The following is a 14,381-nucleotide window of genomic DNA, read 5'->3' as shown; positions in this document are numbered from 1 at the left end:
GGTGACAGCCAGAGCTGGCTCTAGGGAATAACCCCAAGTTTTGAAGATGAGCCCAAAACTTCCTTGACAATCTTCAGCTGTGTTTAAAATCCTGCAGTATTTCTTCAGCCTTTTCCAGTTCTGCTGTCAGGTTGGCTCCTGGTTGCTGCTTTTTCTTTCCTGATGGGAATAGTTTCAGCTTATTTGTTAGCAGTACATTAATAAAAAAACTATTCCTGCAGCTCATTCAGGGAATAAAATAAGCCCTGTCCCTGAGCATAATGTAGGCAGAGGAGATTGTAGAAACTTTATCATTTCTTTCTACAAGTACAATAACGTTTAAAAATTCTCCTTCTCACTTATCTCCAGCCTTGTTTGATCACTTGCTTGTCCAGTTTAAATCTAGCTTGTGAACTGTTCCTCAGTGCGGCCGTGATTTTCTTTAACTTTGTCTTAAAAATGACTAAAATGTGTTTCTGCTTTAATAAAGTTTCATTGCAATATAAAACATCCAAATTTAATTTATTAGGTTTAGCTGTTATTTTGGTCACGGTCGATTTAACAAAGTTCACCTTGGAAATTTGAAAGCTGGGCACTTTTTTTCTCCTTAACAAAGACAACCCAGCTCGAGATGAATGAACTTTTCCCCTTCTCTCCTGCAGGAATGACTGCATAGAGAAGAAGGACAGCCCTGAGGTGTTTTTCTGTTGCTGTGAGGGCAACATGTGCAACGAGCGCTTCTTCTACTTCCCGGAGATGGAGGTCACGCAGCGTAAGTTCCTCCTGCAGCAATGTTCCACATCCTGCCTTTTCAGCAGCTCACACTTTCCCAAAAGTCCTGCCTTTCCTGCTACAGGCTTCTGGTGGAGCTCTGTGCAGTGCCACTTCATTTATTCCACTTGGAAAGGTGCTTTCCTGTAAAATCAAGAAGAGGTACTGCTCTTTCCAAGGGTGGGAAGGAAGGATAATCTGAAATAATTGCCTGGTTTAAGATACAGAAGTTACTGTCAGATCTTACCTTAATTACATGATTAAGCTCCTCCAAGAGTGTAAAGTTTTGGGCCAAAAGCCTTCTCATCCCTGTATCCCTGTGCCAGCCTGGGGATGCTCCTTTTCTTCAAAATAGAAGAAAAGTAACAGCAAAGGTTCTTTTTGTTTCTTCTCTTTTGAATTCCTCTGTAAATGGACACAGTAACCTCTAAAAAGGGGAAAAGAATTTTCTCCCAGGTCACAGGATCCTTGTGGGCTCTTCCACTCAGCATATTCTGTGGTTCTGAAAGAAAATCAAATTAGCCAGACTTAACAAATAATTATTTTTAAAAACAACAGCTGAAAGGCGATTTGATTTTTCTTGCCTATCTTCTTCCAGTCAGGAATCTGCTGGAAAACCAAGGGATGTTAATAACTGAGCTGAAACCAGCAAATGTCTCGTGTACCAAATAGCCAGAGGAAGTTGTTGATGAAATGAAAGAACATTTTCTGCAAGATTAAAATAGCCTTTGTTGACCCAGGAGATATTGTTGTCATTTTTGTCAGTGATGCTGCTAAGGCAATAATTGACATTCTTCCCTCTCCTGAGCCCTCTCTTGCCCCAGGGGACTGGGGCAGCCTTGGAAGCAGCTCCGGCTTCTGCAGAGCCTTTCTGAGGTCGTGTGGAAATGTCTTCACCTGGAGAACTCCTCCTTCCAGCCAGGCACAGAAGTGCTGGAGGTTGTTGCCAGATCTCTGTATTGATTGGTTTTAGTTCATTAGGTGATGAATTCTTGCAATCCCCTGGGAGTACAACCACCCCCTGCAGCTCGGTGGGGGCTGGAAGCCCAGAATTCCACTGTGCTGAGGTGGCTCTGGGATCTGAGCTATTCCCCTGCTTTCCAAAGTGCTGCCTTTTAACCAGGTGTTAGTTTGTGCTGGCTAATCAGGTACTGGGAGCCTGCTGCGACGATGGCAGCAGCTGTTAGAAAATCAGGCTGCTGCACATTTCAAACACTGCCTGGTTTTGTTCCTTAAAAGCTGTGTCTTTTTTCTTTTCCCTTCAGCAACTTCCAATCCTGTTACACCGAAGCCACCTCTGTTCAACACCTTGCTCTACTCCTTGGTGCCTATCATGGGAATTGCAGTGATCGTGCTCTTCTCCTTCTGGATGTACAGACATCACAAGCTGGCCTATCCTCCCGTGCTTGTTCCCACCCAGGTGAGCCCCTGCTGCAGGATTTGGGGTTTTGTGAGGGCCAAACCATTCCTAAAGGGGATCTGTCTCATGGCTGGTCTCTCTGTTCCCCTCCTGATTTCCAGGTCCTAACGCTTGCTCTCCCCTAAAGCAGAGAATTAAGCTTTACTTAATTATTCTTTGGTGAATAGATGAGCAACTACTTCATGTTTTTATGCATCTCTTTGTTTGGGAGAAGAAAAACTGAGCACAGAGAGCAAAGACACAGTGAAGGCATGGTGAGCTGTAATGCTTAGCTGAAACAAAAAAAGAATTGCCAGTTCATCTTGGCCATTTGAGGGGTTCAGAAAATAGCAGCTAAGAGAGGATGAGCTGTTTTTAAGGAAGACTGGAACTGGGATACAGGTATAGGGAATGTTAAGAAAATCTTCACAGCTCAGCTCATGCATTGTGATTCCTGTCATCTTTTTCCTCTTGTTTATGTATTTTCTGTTTTGGCCTGAAATGTTTCAGTTTTAGGGCTGTTTGTGTTTTATGTCTGGAGGATGAGGCTGTGGGCTCCACACCTGAGTATAACCTGGCCACTGTGCACCCAGGCAAACCTTCTGGGGCTCTTGTGTGTGGAATTCCTGCTGTTGGGAGGCTCCAGCTGATCCTGGAGCTGTAATTAGTGCTACCACTGGAATTCCTCTTCCTTCACTTACGTCTGGAGATCCAACTGAGATTAGGAGGCTTTTATGGAAAGAGTTAAAGCAGGAAATTCTAGAGAACAAAGCAGAAAAGGTGAAGAAAATGTGGTTGTGGAAATGAAGAGAAAAATGATTTGGATTTTTGCAATAGGAATTAACTTGAGCTTCTAACTCAGTGCAGTGACCAGAATACACAACCTGTCCTACAGTGATGTTATTTATGATAAAAATGAAAACTCTTGTTATTTTGGGTAGGATTGCCAGGGATTGATCTCTGTGTGCTCCAGCTCCTGGGATATTTCCAGGGCTGCTGCTTGACAGGAGGGTGCTGCAGGAAGCAGCATTGCCTGGGGTTGATAGCTCAAGTGTTTTGGTTTCAGTTTCTCAGTAATAGATAAGAGGAATTTGGGGAGAGGCAGTGGCCATATGTTGTTGCCAAATGAAAAGAACATAATTTAGAGGAAAAAAGTCTGTTTGCTGTCCTTGCAGAGAGGATTGCAGCTCCTCAGACTCCCTGCAATCTGTCAGCATAATTAGTTCATCCAGCTCCCATTTTATGGATTTGGGACTTTACATCAACCCAGTGGTCTTTGCTGGGAGATCAAATTCATGACTGCTAATTGTGGGGATAATTCCAGCGTGGGATTGACTTCCTAAAGAAATAAAGTCATGGATAAAGCCATGGAAAAGCAAGGGAATGTTAAACACGTGTGGGGTATCAAGGACTTGGATTCTGATTCTCCTTCCTTTTGCTGCAGTTTTTTCCTTGCATGGATTGTGTTTGGGGCAGGATTGACACCTGAATTTTTAATAAATAGGATAATCAGCTGTTGTGTTTATGCTCAGATTGTATCTTTGGGATAAATGTACCTTGGTGCTTGTGAGGCAACAACATTTTCCTATCTTGTGGTGAACAGGCAATAAGGCTCATGTGGAAAGTCAGGAAAAGCCACTTGTGCCTGAAAAACTACCCAGAATTACTATGTAAATCCAATGTATAAACACTCTCCCTTATGCAGCAGAGCAGTGGCTCCCACTTGAAATTTAATTACAGCTGGTTGGAACAGGAGACAGGGGAAGCAGGAAGGGAGGGAAAGTATTGGGAACTTTATAACCACGAATAAACTCTGAAATATTGGTGCAATTAATCTGCTAATAGTGTATTTAATATTTGGAGCATGAGTGGAGTTTGTAGGCAAATGGATTTGGTTTAATTCTTTGTGTAGCAGTGGTAGAATGGACAGGTCGGATGTACAGCAGGAAAAAGAGATTGCTCCATGTGAGATCCAGATAAAAGTTATTCCTTTTTCCTTGCTTTATTCCCAGAAGCAATGGGAATACTGAGCTGGTACCAAACTTCCAGGAAAAAATGAAAGGATGGATAAGGAATGAGCAAAAGATAAAAATGAAGAAAAATAAGCAAACGATAAAATGAAGAATGAGAAATGGTGAAAGAATTTGGTGATAAGTAAAAGATTAGAGAGCAAAGGGCAAGAAATCGTTTGGGTTATTTAAACAGTTAAAAAAAAACCTCGAAATACACTGTAAAAAATGTTTGAACCTGTAAAGAGACATAAAGGACAATTAGTCTTGGCTTGTTTGTGCTGCTCGTTGTGCCTCACTGCTGTGTGGGGAAGTATCCAGTGAAAGCTGTCAAATTCCATCAAATCTGCCACTTTTTGTGCTCTCCAGTGAGTTATTAACAAATCCATGTTTGCTGAATGCATCTGTGTGTATGGAAAACACTTAGGAGCTGTTCTGTCTCCTTCCTTCTATTTGCTTTAGCACACATAAATCCATCATCTGATCAAATCCATCCAAAGAATCAGATTGGTAGTTTAAATATTTGAATGTGTGCATTTTTCTGCAGAAATTGGTGCTGGGACCTGGTTCCTTTCCACAGGGGGACACTGGGTCTGGAGTGAGGTGTGATCAGGTTCCTCCCCAAACATTCCCAATAAATCTGGAGTGAGGCTGGCAGGGAGCTGCTCTGTTGTGCTCCCTGGCTCCTGACAAGCCTTGAGCTGGTGCCAGAGCTGTCAGTGCAGGCTCCAAGGGGCTCTTCCCACCCTGGCAGCTGATGGGTGCCACTGTCACCCTCCCACAGAGCTGCCACCAGCCCCCTGGGCAGGGAATCATTCACCTCTTGGACTTCCCTGGGTGCCCAGCTTGGCAGGGTTTCACTGCATCACCGTTGCTCTTTTGGCTTTGGGTTGGTTTTCAAGTAATAAATTGTGTTGAGAGGCTTGAGAAAAGGCTTTGCAGATTCACTTCTTGTCTTTGTGATCTGTTTTGGGGATTTCTTCTGAAATGGTTGAACTCTCTGGGGTCAGAGATGCATCAGGGTTTGAATTTCTGACCACAGGAATTCCTAAATCTACCTGAAGCACTTGAAATTCCTGGGGTGATCTTTCCACCCTGGGAAATTCCCAGTTTCCTGCTGAAGAATGAAGAACTAAATCAGCTGTTCAGGTTTTTTCCAATTTTGGTCTTCCAAAAGCCACATTCTTTTTTTCTTGTTGTTGTTACAGATATTTTAGTAGAAACATCTCAGAAAATGCAAGGGAGAGGTGGTTTTATTTCAAGGATTGAATCCAAACCTGGGAAGATTAATGGCTACTTGAAAAACACACAGGGAGAAGGCAGGTGCTTATAGAAAAGGGGAAAAGAGATTGGAAAGTGACTGCAAATCAGGAGCCCTGAATGTGCAGTGGGTGAGGAGCTGAAACTGGATCCTCTCTTTTTCTTAACAGACTCCACGGGCTGGTACAAGTTAAAATCTGTAACAGAGGGAAGAATTTGGATGAAAACACCCAAAAGCCAAGTGCAGCTTGTACAGATCAGAAAATGGTTGTGGGTAGCCCAAATTTTGGGGGAAACCCACAGTGCTTAGGGTTTTATTGGTCTAATTGGTTCCAAATATTGTATTAGAGCCATTAGAGTTGGTTTTCAGGCAGCATAAACAGCAGTGAGTGTGTTTATGTACATTTGTGTGGGTGATGGGTTCTGAGGGGGGGGTGACTGCTCCCAGTTTTTGTTCATCAGAGGTAATTCCTGACAGAAATCTCAGATTTGCATTTCCTTTGTAGCCTGATACCCTTTAACTGCTGCCTCTTGGATTTCTGCTGGGAGCCTGAGGTGGTGCTCTGTGGGCTGCAGGGGAGGACACTTGTTTATAATCCAGAGGTGTTAATGAGCATAAATACATCCCTGTAATGTTTCCATGTGTGTGGAATTTATCAGAGTTTGGGGGAAGCTGATCCCTCGAGGGAGGAGTGAGAGGTTTGGGACAGGGCTCATTCCTTAGAGCTTCATTTGTTGCAGTTTCTCATTATGGTCAGAGCACAAAGGTTGAATTCATCCATATTTTGCTTATTGCTGAGGAATTTCCATAACTCTCCAGAGCTGGAGAACTTTAATAATGAATGGGCCTGGGAAGAAAAAAAGGTTTTCAGCCCCTTGGGGTGGGTTTTGCTCTGCTCTGGAGCTGCCCTGACCAGTGGTAGAGGAGATTCTGGAGGATCCCAGTTCTGTTACAGGTTTATGGAATGAATCCTCCTGAATTAGTTATTGGTGTTAATCTGGTATGAATTATTTGGAGGGAGGGAAGTGTGTGCTCTGCAGGCACAGGGAAAGGCTCCTCTTGGCTCTAGAGCATCCTGAGGGTGTGAAGGCAGAGGGGGAGAAGGGAATGGCAGCTGGAGACAGGGCCTTGAATTCCCTCTATTCTAACACCCATCCCATTATAAAGGACAAAGGAGATGGCTCAGGTGAAAGAGTCACAGAATTCTGGAATGTTTGGGTTGGATGGAAACTCAAAGCTCATCCCACCATGGGCAGGGACACCTTCCACTGCCTCAGGCACACTTCCACTACCCCGGGCTGCTCCAAGGCTCATCCAGCCTGGCCTGGGACGCTGCCAGGGATCCAGGGGCAGCCCCAGCTTTTCTGGGAATGCTGTGCCAGGGCCTGCAGTCCAAAGTGCAGGAGGAGGAACGGCGACATCTCCTCTGAGGTTGTTCAGGAGGAGGGATGAAAGCAGCACCAACAGGGGGTCACTGAAATCCTGGGCCGTGGCTTTATCCTGGGTTTTGTTCCACACTGTGAACTCCTCCCAGGATTGTTTGAAGGAATCTTCAATACTGGGATTTATCAGTATCTGCTGGTGCAGAGAGTTGGAGTTCCCTCTCTTTGTGGATGTGTTGATCAGGCCAGGTGCCCTGCATTGATCAGGTCCGAGGTGCCATTGATTGATTGGGTTCAGTTCTGTTCACTGATCAGGCCTGGTGCTGTAAATTGATCAGGTCCAAGGTGCCATTGACTGATCAGGCCCGGTGCCATTCATTGATCCGGTTCGGTTCCGTTCATTGATCGGGCCCGGTGCCGTTCATTGGTCGGGCCCGGTGCCGTTCATTGATCGGGCCCGGTGCCGTTCACTGATCAGGCCTGGTTCCGTTCATTGATCCGGTTCGGTTCCGTTCACTGATGGGGCCCGGTGCCCTTCACTGATCAGGCCCGGTGCCGTTCATTGATCCGGTTCGGTGCCGTTCATTGATCAGGCCCGGTTCCATTCATTGATCCTGTTCGGTTCCAGCCGGGCTCTTGGCGGTTCCGTGCCCGGGGCCGGGATTTCCCTGGTGCGGTGCTGCCCCCTGGCGAGCGGCGGGAGCGCTGCCGGGGCTGGGTTCTCATCCCGGCCTCTGGAATTTCACCTTCGGAAGTTCCACGTGTCTGTGCTGGTTGCAGTAACACGGCTCTGTACACCTGCAATGGGCGTTTCTCGATGTAATTAGAAAATAATTTCGTTAATTTTCTCTAGAATAATCTTGTTTTCCTCATTTTCCTTTACTAACAACACTGGATTTCTTTGTTGTTTCAAATGATGTGTTTGTTTCTGGTGTGGGAAAGTTTTGCTGTCCCCGTGAATATTCCTGTCATTAACTCACAAATAATTGACTTTGTCTGCTCTAAGCTGTTTTTGCATCCCATCCTGGTGTAAATAGTAATTTCTCTTGCCTGTGTTTTTTCCCCTCTCTGCAAGCACGCCTTTCATATAATGATTGAGGTAAGAGGATGTTTGTTCCTGGCTCTGGGGCTTTCTGGGGATGTGGGAGATGTTGTTTGCTCTGAATTGTGATTTCTCAGTGTTTTGGACCAACCATCTGTCAGCATGTGTGGTTAAAAATGCAGTTTTAGCCTGTGGTTTGTGGATCTCCTAGAATTCCTTGGAGTTCCTGAGTGGTGGGGTCAGGATGTGCAGCCTGGGATGGATCCTGGAACACAGGGCCAGGGGGATCCATCAGCCCAGCACAGGGAAGCAAAGGGCACATCCCACCCTCCAGTGCCCTGTCCTTGGCTCTCCCTTCCCATCTCCCCCTGTGACAAACCCATTGGAGCTCTGGGGTCTCCACGTGCTGATCTGGGATTGTGTGTGCTGCAGGAACTCCCAAAAATGGATCATCTGGAGAAAAATAAAAATACTCCTTCACCATTCAGTCTCTTCATTTTCCCCACCTTTCCCAGGAAATATTTATATTTATATTTATATTTATATTTATATTTATATTTATATTTATATTTATATTTATATTTATATTTATATTATATTTATATTTATATTTATATTTATATTTATATTTATATTTATTTCAAGTTACTGAGATCCCTTAATTTACAAATTGGGTCATTCCTGCTCAGCTTTTCAATAGAATATTGAAAACATTGAGATTTGAGGTGTAATAAAAATGCTCAATTTCTGTCATCATTAAAGTTCTCTAATTAAAAACTCAAAAACCTTTCAAATGCAGTTTAGGAGAAAATATAATGGTTTCAATGTATTAAAAATGTAAATATTTGAATATTTTCCTGACTATGTCTCCGTAAAGAGTTCCCAGAGTTCCTTGGATCTCTGTTCCATGTTTGGCCTCCTTGTTCCAGTCCGGGGTGCAGGGTCCTGCCCCCAAGGAGCTGCTGTCCATGGATTTGGGTTCCACAGTGGCTGAGCAGCTCTCTGATCTCCAGACCCATTTTTGAGCCCCATTCCTGGCAGTCCCCCTTCCTTAAGGAATATTTCCCTTATGACTCAGTCCAAGGGGAAGGGCAGGAAAGGGGAATTGGGCCCTGGAGTTTTGGACAGCTGGGAAATCTGAGAGCCCAATTTATCCCCCTGCCACCCCTGCTGGCGCTGTGGCCTTGGCACCACAGAGATCAGCCCCCAAGCCCCACAGGAATAATGGGGAACAGTGCTGGAACATTAAACAATTTTCCTTGGAGCAGAGCGAGTTGGAAATATTGTCAGGGAATGTTTCTGTGTAAAATCAGTCCCTGGAGCTGCAGAGTCTGGAGTCAGATTTTAACCAAGGTGCTTAGAAAAAAACAGAGGGGAAAAAAGAAAAAAAGGAAAACTTTTCATTCCAGTTGTCTTAACAGCAGGAATTCTGCTTCCCACGTGGAAAGACTGTGGCAGGTGCTGGGAATGTGGTGAGGAGAGCCAGGGGTTTCTAGGAAATGGGGAATTTGGAGTATGGGAAGTGGTGTGGTCTAGTGGGGAATTAGGAAAGCACCAGGTTTGCCTGCCACTTGCACTTCCAGCTCTTGGCAGAGATGCTGGAACTGGGTTCAGCAAATCTTGGAGGTGTTTGGTTTTCCTGGTGGTTGGGGAAGAATCCAGGCACCAAGTGCTTCCAAATCCCAGCAGTTTATTGGGAGGAGGGCGTGGGAAGGAAGGGGAATCCAAACCACCAGAGCAAAGGGGGATTTGGGATTATTTCCCACAAATTTCTCTGCTTCACACAAGGCAGGAGGTTCTGAAGTTGAACAGTTCATTAAATCAGGGTTGCCTTTGGGGGATAAATTTGAGCATCTTGTTCCCACTTCCACTTCTAACGACAACAAACTGGATTTACAAATATTTATTTAGTACTGTTTGTATTTTACAAATTGAGGGCACTGCTTTCCCTGGTGCCTGGAATATTCCAAGAGGGCTCTGGCATGGAATGAAAGGCACCAGGGGAGGGAAATCTTTGCTCTCAAACTTGGTTTTCTATGCTGCAAATGTTGATGTCACAACTTCAAGCGCCTGTCGCTGTCACAGTGACAAAAGGATTTCCTCCTTTTTGGGGACAGAGCTGCAGTGTGTCTCTAATCTGAATTTCAAATGCTCTTTATTCTTAGTCTAGTTATTAATTTGTGCAGTGAGGTTACTCTGCTCTGAATCTTTCTCTGGAACTTGTTCTTTTTAATTTATTTGTTGTTGTATAAGAAAGCAGAGAGGGGGCGTTGATTCCTGCACTGAAACTACTCAGGACTTGAATTCTCAGCCCTTGTCTCCTTCTCCCCATAGGGAAGGGTTCTTAACCCCACAGTTGGTCACAAAATGTGTCTTCAACCTGCACAGGACTTTATGGCTTTGATGGAAGTGCTCAAGCATTTAACTCTTTATTGAGCATTCTCCTCTCTCTTGTGGAAGCAACTCCTCTGGTGCTTTTCATTCTCTTGAAAACTGCTTTTCTCTTTGGGGAGAATAGAGAAATAAGGGGGTGTTTTGGAGGGTTTTTGAAAACTTTGGGGTTGGTTGTTGGGGTTTCTATAGAGGGACAGGCTAATCCCACCTGGAGGGAAAGAGCCAGCCCAGAAGGAAGCAGAACTTTGGCAATAAAATTGAGAATCTGCTGGTTCTGTTCAGATGATGTGATCCAGCAAACCAGAAAATCCAGGGTGTGCAATAAACTGTCCCCTCCCCTTTTCCAGGAGGAAAATGGTCCCAGGCTGCAGTGTGGGATATGGGAATGGGGATGTGGGGTTAGGGGTCCAGGATTGCCCTGTGGCAGCTCTGTCTCACCTCCAGTTGTACAAATCCTGCAGGACAGGACCAGATCACCCCTGCAATGTCATTCCAGCTCATTCCTGGGTGCTGGGATTTCAGGAACTCACTGGCAAAGTTGGGAGCAGGGAAATGGGGCAGGAGGGGCTGACCCCAGGTGTGCATCTGCAGGGTTAAAGGTGCCACACTTCAGATAAACACAGAAACCTTCAGTGCATCCAGGGGGCTCAGTGCAATTCCAGCTCTTAAAAATATAACAAGTAAAGCTTGATTATCTTTGTTCCTTAATTGCTGCTGTGCTTTCCCACCTGGTTACAATATTCCTTAATTTTTGCTGAGCTTTCTTCCCACCTGATTACACTAATCCTTAACTTCTGCCTTGCTTTCTCACCTGGTTACATTATTCCCTAATTTCTGCTGTGCTTCCCCTCTTGATTCCATTATTCATTCATTTCTGCCTTGCTTTACCACCTATTCCATAATTTCTGCTGTGCTTTCCTCCTGGTTACAATATTCCTTCATTTTTGCTGATCTTTCTTCCCATCTGATTAGACTCATCCTTAACTTCTGCCTTGCTTTCCCACCTGGTCACATTATTCCCTAATTTCTGCTGTGCTTTCCCACCTGATTCCATAATTCCCTAATTTCTGCTGTGCTTCCCTGCTGTGCTGTCCCACCTGTTATCCAGGTGTGTCCCATCCCTGCTGGGCAGGTCTCACAGTCCCATTTCCCACCCTGTGCAGCTGGGCTGGCCTTTGTCCCTGGGTGTTGGGGACTTGCAGTGGGGTTTGGCTGGGTGATCCCAGGCTCTCCCCATCTGCAATCCTCTATCTGTAGTACTCAGGGATGATGTGAATGAATGTCATTAATTAAAGCAGCATTAATTAATGGTCTCTCTTGATTGCAGGATCCTGGGCCTCCCCCACCATCTCCCCTGATGGGTCTGAAGCCACTGCAGCTCCTGGAGATCAAGGCCAGGGGGAGATTTGGGTGTGTGTGGAAAGCTCAGCTGCTCAATGAATACGTTGCAGTCAAAATATTCCCCATCCAGGTGAGCTCTTGGGAACTCTTGGGGCCCTGGTTTTTCCTCACATGAATGCAGCTTTTCTTGGCCCAGTAATTCTGTAAATCCAAGTGGAAATGGACTTGAGGTGTAAAAGATGCAGGAAGAGTTTAGTGATTTAAAATAAGTGTTTTACTGCAGTGAACGCATGACTGAAGCATAAACCCTGTGAAGTGTGGGTTTCTAATCATAAAAATATTCAGTATCCATAGTTTTAAGCAGCTCTAACCCACCTCTTGACCAGTTAATAATCAAATTAAGTTGTACTTAGAAGGAATGTCCTGAAATGCAGACCCTGGAGTGATTGTTGCAATTAACAGTGCCTCAATTAAGTGCCATAACTCTCATTGCCCAGCAAGTGCCCTGGCAAAGCCGTGGCTTGCATTAAATGGATTGAAGAGTTTGGAGAGCACAGAGTGGTGCTGGATGCTGATACTGGGATGGCTTTTCCATGGATTAAAGCACCCCCTGCTGCTGGAGGTGCAGGGATTTGTTCCCTCACAGTGTTCCAGGGGCTGCCTTGCACAATAAATGCTGCAGGCTCTCGTTATTTCACAGGAAGCTCCATGTATTTTCTGACAGAGCATTCCCAAACTCTGGTAGCTGTCAGAATTCAGGACATCCCTCTGGCTGTCCTGCACTGCCAGGACCCCTGCCAGGGGGCTCAGAGACCCTGGCACAGAGCCCAAGACACCTCTGGTTTTGACTATGACCCATGGAAGAAATTACCAACCTTCTATGAGGATCTGCAAGCCACGAAAATATAAGTAGAATAATAATTAATTTGTCACAGAGTGAAAAATAGATTTTTTTGGGGGGTTTTTAGAATGGGAGTTCAGGAGGCAAGATGGAGGAATCTGGGTGTGCCCTGCCTTTCTCCTTCTTCTTCTTGGCCTCCATCTTCTTCTGGGATGGTGGCACTTTTGGATGGGTTTAGAGTAGAAGCTCACTGTCTAATACAGGTGATGGGGATTGGGAAGTGATGGTAAATATTGCACAGGTAGTTTTTAGTATAAAAAGATAACACTGCCCTGGGGGCAGGCAGAGTGCCTGGACTGACCTGCTGGACAGACCTTGGCTGGACAGGAGAAAGAATTTTATAGCTAAGGAACAATAAACAGCCTTGAGACTGAGAACTGAAGAGTTTTGAGTCCTTCCTCAAGCACCAGGCTGGGAAAAGAGACTTTGTGACACATCTGGGGGTCACTGTGAGCAGCCAGAGCCCTGAGAGGTAGCAGACTCCCCCCAGGGCAGCCCCTGGTATCCCATCTTTTGGTGGATAACTGTTTTGTGCTGCTGTGCCTGCAGGACAAGCAGTCGTGGCAGAACGAGTACGAGATCTACAGCCTGCCCGGCATGAAGCACGACAACATCCTGCAGTTCATCGGCGCCGAGAAGCGCGGCTCCAGCATCGACGTGGACCTGTGGCTCATCACTGCCTTCCACGAGAAGGTGGGGCTGGCCTGGCAGGCCAGGGAGAGGAGCAGCCCCACGGAGCACAGGGGTCACACACCTGGGGCTGGGGCAGTAGAGGAAGGAGGTTGGAAGCAGCTTTGGCTTTGCTGCTCGCTTTTCACCGGATGTGAATTCGTTGCAGTTGGTTTTCAGACAGCTGAGAAAGTTGTCATCGGGTTTTACTGACAGGGGAGTTGTTTTAGGAGACAAACAAAAGCTGATTCTGCCTTTTTTTGGCTTTTTAGAATATGTCTATTTTAACATCCCAAATCTAAACCTGCCTAAAATACATAACCTCCCATCTTGCAGAGATTTTTGGGGGGTTATTTTTGGTTGATAAGAATAAAAATGAAGTGATCCAGATCGAGTCTATTGTGACAGCAAAAAGAAGAAACACAAATGCAATCAATTAAGAATACATTCAGTTTTATGTTGAGTAATTTTGATTTCTTTGTATTTGCTCAGAGTGTGTTGTTCACTCTGAAAATCTCTTCAGATTTGTTCAGCATGTGAGTTTCACTCTGAAACTGTGGTGTTGAATGATTTCATCTCTGTTTATTCAGAGTATTTCACTCTGAAACTGCTGTTGGTCCATAAGGAAGGACAGCCAAAGATCCTACAGATGTGAATTGCAGGAATTGCAGGTTTTCCCTGGAGGAGTGAGGCTGAGCTGGGTGTGTGACTGTTTTTCTGCAGGGGTCCCTGACAGATTTCCTGAAGGCCAACGTGGTGTCATGGAACGAGCTGTGCCACATCGCCCAGACCATGGCCCGGGGCCTGGCCTACCTGCACGAGGACATCCCGGGGCTCAAGGATGGCCACAAGCCAGCCATCTCCCACAGGTACTGCCCTGGGAATGCAGGGACACGTGGCAGTCCTGCAGGCAGCCCATCACCACCTCCTGGTCCTGCAGGAATTCCTGGATCTCCCCTCCAAGGCACATTTTCCCTGTGTTATTTAAACAAAGTTGAAGTTGCTCCACACTTGGATTGCAACATTCTCATTCCATCTCTGTATCCCACATGCATCATCCATCTCCAGATCTCCATATATCCCTATATCCATCATACATCTGTATTTATTGTAACAAGCACAAAATTACAGTTCCAGTTACTTTCTCATTTATTCCCCTAAAAATAAAGGTCTGCAAGGGCACTCCAAGGTTTTATGATTATTATTTTGTTGTTTAAATTTCTTTATAATTTT

The 14,381-nt window shown here is 45.4% G+C and overlaps 1 protein-coding gene across 1 annotated transcript in view; it reads left to right on the top strand.

The window, feature by feature from the left end:
* ACVR2A (activin A receptor type 2A) overlaps window positions 1-14,381 on the top strand; it is a 51,967-nt gene that overhangs the window by 32,660 nt on the left and 4,926 nt on the right. The window contains exons 3-7 of the mRNA XM_009087772.4: window positions 642-751; window positions 2,016-2,170; window positions 11,565-11,708; window positions 13,029-13,172; window positions 13,872-14,017. Coding sequence (XP_009086020.1) covers window positions 642-751; window positions 2,016-2,170; window positions 11,565-11,708; window positions 13,029-13,172; window positions 13,872-14,017 — 699 coding nt within the window. The remainder of the gene's footprint in view (window positions 1-641; window positions 752-2,015; window positions 2,171-11,564; window positions 11,709-13,028; window positions 13,173-13,871; window positions 14,018-14,381) is intronic.

The sequence above is a fragment of the Serinus canaria genome, chromosome 7 (assembly GCF_022539315.1).
Source record: "Serinus canaria isolate serCan28SL12 chromosome 7, serCan2020, whole genome shotgun sequence".
Taxonomy (NCBI): domain Eukaryota; kingdom Metazoa; phylum Chordata; class Aves; order Passeriformes; family Fringillidae; genus Serinus; species Serinus canaria.
Note: the sequence above shows the minus strand (reverse complement) of the source record. Positions and strands in the feature narration are given on the sequence as shown.